The following is a 2504-nucleotide window of genomic DNA, read 5'->3' as shown; positions in this document are numbered from 1 at the left end:
CCAGCAAAGGGGCTGGGGGGGGGGAGCACTGGGGTGGGAGCAGAAGGGCTGGAGGAGCTCTGCAGGGGCTCAGCACTGCAGGGATCAGGCAGTACAATTTGCCCTGTCCAAAAATCTGCAGGTTGTCACGTGCACAGCAGTAAAACCTTGCCTGATTCCATTAGCAATTGCAGTTTGCTGAGCCCAGGGCAGAAGGGAACCCACCCAGCTGGTCTGAGCTTTCTGAGCCAGAGGGAAGAGGCCAAAGGGGCCTTTTTAGTAAAATTCCCCCTTCCTCCTCACCACTGGGACCGGCCGGGAGCGTGCCATTGGCCTGTTCCACCAGAGCCACTTTGCTGCAATCAGGAGGAAACCGCAAACGGATGGGTGCATTTTATGAAAGCCGACATCTGTCTCCCCACCCGGCCTGGCCTCGCAAATCTGTCGGGCACAAACGTCTGTGCCAATGAAGATCAGAAGTCCCAGGGCACTAACCTTCCCTCGCCTCTGCTCCCCTCCTTCACCGGCGGGAGCCAGAGCGACAGCCAGCCAGGGGCTTTAGCATCATCCCCACGGCCCATCTGTCCACCCCACACATATTAACAAACCGGTGCCCTGGTGTTGGGTTTTTTACATCGTGTTTTCTCACAGAGCAAGCAAGAGAGAATAAATAACAGTGACAATCTGCAGCAGCAAGACCTCGCAACAAGAAACATGGAGCTGGCGCTTCCGGAGGACTTCCCACCTTCCCCAGTTTTCCCACAGAGCGGAGAGCCGCAGCCGGGCAGTGCTGGGGTCCCGTATGGTGTGTCGGGGGCTCACGGCTCTCGCCAGCATTGCAGCTGTGCTCTGCATCCCGCAGCGCTTCTTTCTCATGCAACAGTCCCTTCCCACTCCCCCCATGTGTCCCGCGGATGTGTTACCTGCCCAGCACCGTCTCGCCGCCCCAGCCCTGCAGGTCAGTGGATGGGGAGGCACTGCTGGTGTCCCCAGCTCTGGCAATAGCCCAGCTGCCAGGGGACCGCCCCAGAGAGGGGGTCTTGCAGGCTGCCCGGGTATCTCTGCTGGCAGGCACCTCGCAGCCCGGGGTGGGGGGTCCCACTGGAGCAATAGGCAGGACTGGGCACGGAGCGATCCTCCTTTGGGCTTGCGTAGTGGTGGCGCTGCCTCTCGGGGGAAAAGCCAGTGTAGAGAGGGGACGGAGGGCAGCACTGCAAGCCAGCTGTGCCGGCGTAACCAGGCTCCCAGGAGAGCTGAGGGTGGCTGGCCTTCATCCCCGGCTCCTGTGCAGGGACCCCGATCCGGCTGCGGCACTCGGAGTGGGCACAGGGCCAGCAGTGCCCAGCGCCATGCAGGGACAGGGACAGAGCCGTGATCCTGTTGATGGCTCGCCGGAGAGTAGCGATTTTAGAAAGCCTTTTGCCACCCAGGTCATGTTTGAGGGCCAGCCGCAGGGCATTGAAGGCTTGGTTGTAGTCCAGGATCCTCTTGCGCTCTCTGACATTGGCAGCCATCCTCCTAGCCTTGGAGCGCACTGGCCTGCTCCTCTTCCTCACCTTCATCCCTTCGGCATCTCCCAGGCAGGCAGCTGCTTCCCTGCCCTGGGGGACCCACAGACCCTGCCCATAGCACGCCTGGGGTGTGCTCCCCGCTTCCAGCTCCTCTTCCGAGCTGTCCGGCTCTGGCACTGTGCCTTTCCCCACGGCTGCTCCGGCCATGGCTGCGGTGAGGGGGAGTGGGAGAGGTGCTGCTGCGGTTCTGCCTCCTGCGAGGTGTGGGAGACACTCCTGCAGGGACACGCAGCCGCCTCTAAAAACCCCACTGCAGGGCTCATCACGTGGCTCCCTCCCGACCCCCTCACCTGCCTGCAGGTGTGCTGCCTTGCGGAGAGGCACAGGGCGAGCCCTGCCTGGCCTCTGCCCGCGGGGATGCTCCTGAGCGTGGTGCCAGGCTGGAGGATGGGGCACTGGTGCTGGGGTGCTCAGGGTTTGCGGTGGGATGCTGACAGACCCCAGGGTGGAAGCAGCCCTACCAAGCACACATTGCAGTTGTTTCTTCAGTTTATGCTAAGGGTTTGGTCACTGCAAGACTTCCTCAAGCTGCTCTCCCCTCTCCTACATCAGGCAGGCTGGTGGCTCAGCCTGGGCCGGGTCATCCTTGAGTTTTATACAGTGCCGTGGGGCAGAGCTCTGTGGGGCATCACCACCCTGGCACAGGGCTCAGGCTCTGCTCCCCCACACTCATTGGTGCTGCAGCATTTCTGGTATTTCCCAGCTTGGGGAAACTGAGGCACGGAGGGATGAGGTTGCTGAGGAGAGCAGCAAGTCTCGTGCCTGGGCACAGGAGAAGACAAAATGCCTCCTGCCCCAGGAATGGGGCTGGAGCACTGAGCTGCCTTTGAGACAGTGCCTTAGGGCTCCTCCACGCAGCTGCACCCGGCGAGCCAGGAGCATCCTTGGGCACAGAGGTAGGTGGGTGCCTGGGCAGGAGCAGCCCCCGGGAGCCAGCGGAGGAATGTGCGGGGC

The 2504-nt window shown here is 62.2% G+C and overlaps 1 protein-coding gene across 1 annotated transcript; it reads right to left on the bottom strand.

Moving 5' to 3' along the window:
* Positions 1–938: 938 nt before the first annotated feature.
* Positions 939–1697, bottom strand: BHLHA9 (basic helix-loop-helix family member a9). Its single transcript, XM_009633910.1, has one exon. The coding sequence runs from the start codon at positions 1695–1697 to the stop codon at positions 939–941; it is 759 nt and encodes a 252-aa protein (XP_009632205.1).
* Between the last annotated feature and the right edge of the window lie 807 nt (positions 1698–2504).

Source organism: Egretta garzetta, unplaced genomic scaffold (genome assembly GCF_000687185.1).
Source record: "Egretta garzetta isolate BGI_Z169 unplaced genomic scaffold, ASM68718v1 scaffold112, whole genome shotgun sequence".
In the NCBI taxonomy this organism is placed as follows: Eukaryota; Metazoa; Chordata; class Aves; order Pelecaniformes; family Ardeidae; genus Egretta; species Egretta garzetta.
This window is presented reverse-complemented; position numbering and strand designations above follow the sequence as displayed.

Coding starts and splice junctions, on each gene's coding strand:
- BHLHA9 (XM_009633910.1), bottom strand. CDS start 1,697: ATGGCCGGAGCAGCCGTGGGGAAAGGCACAGTGCCAGAGCCGGACAGC.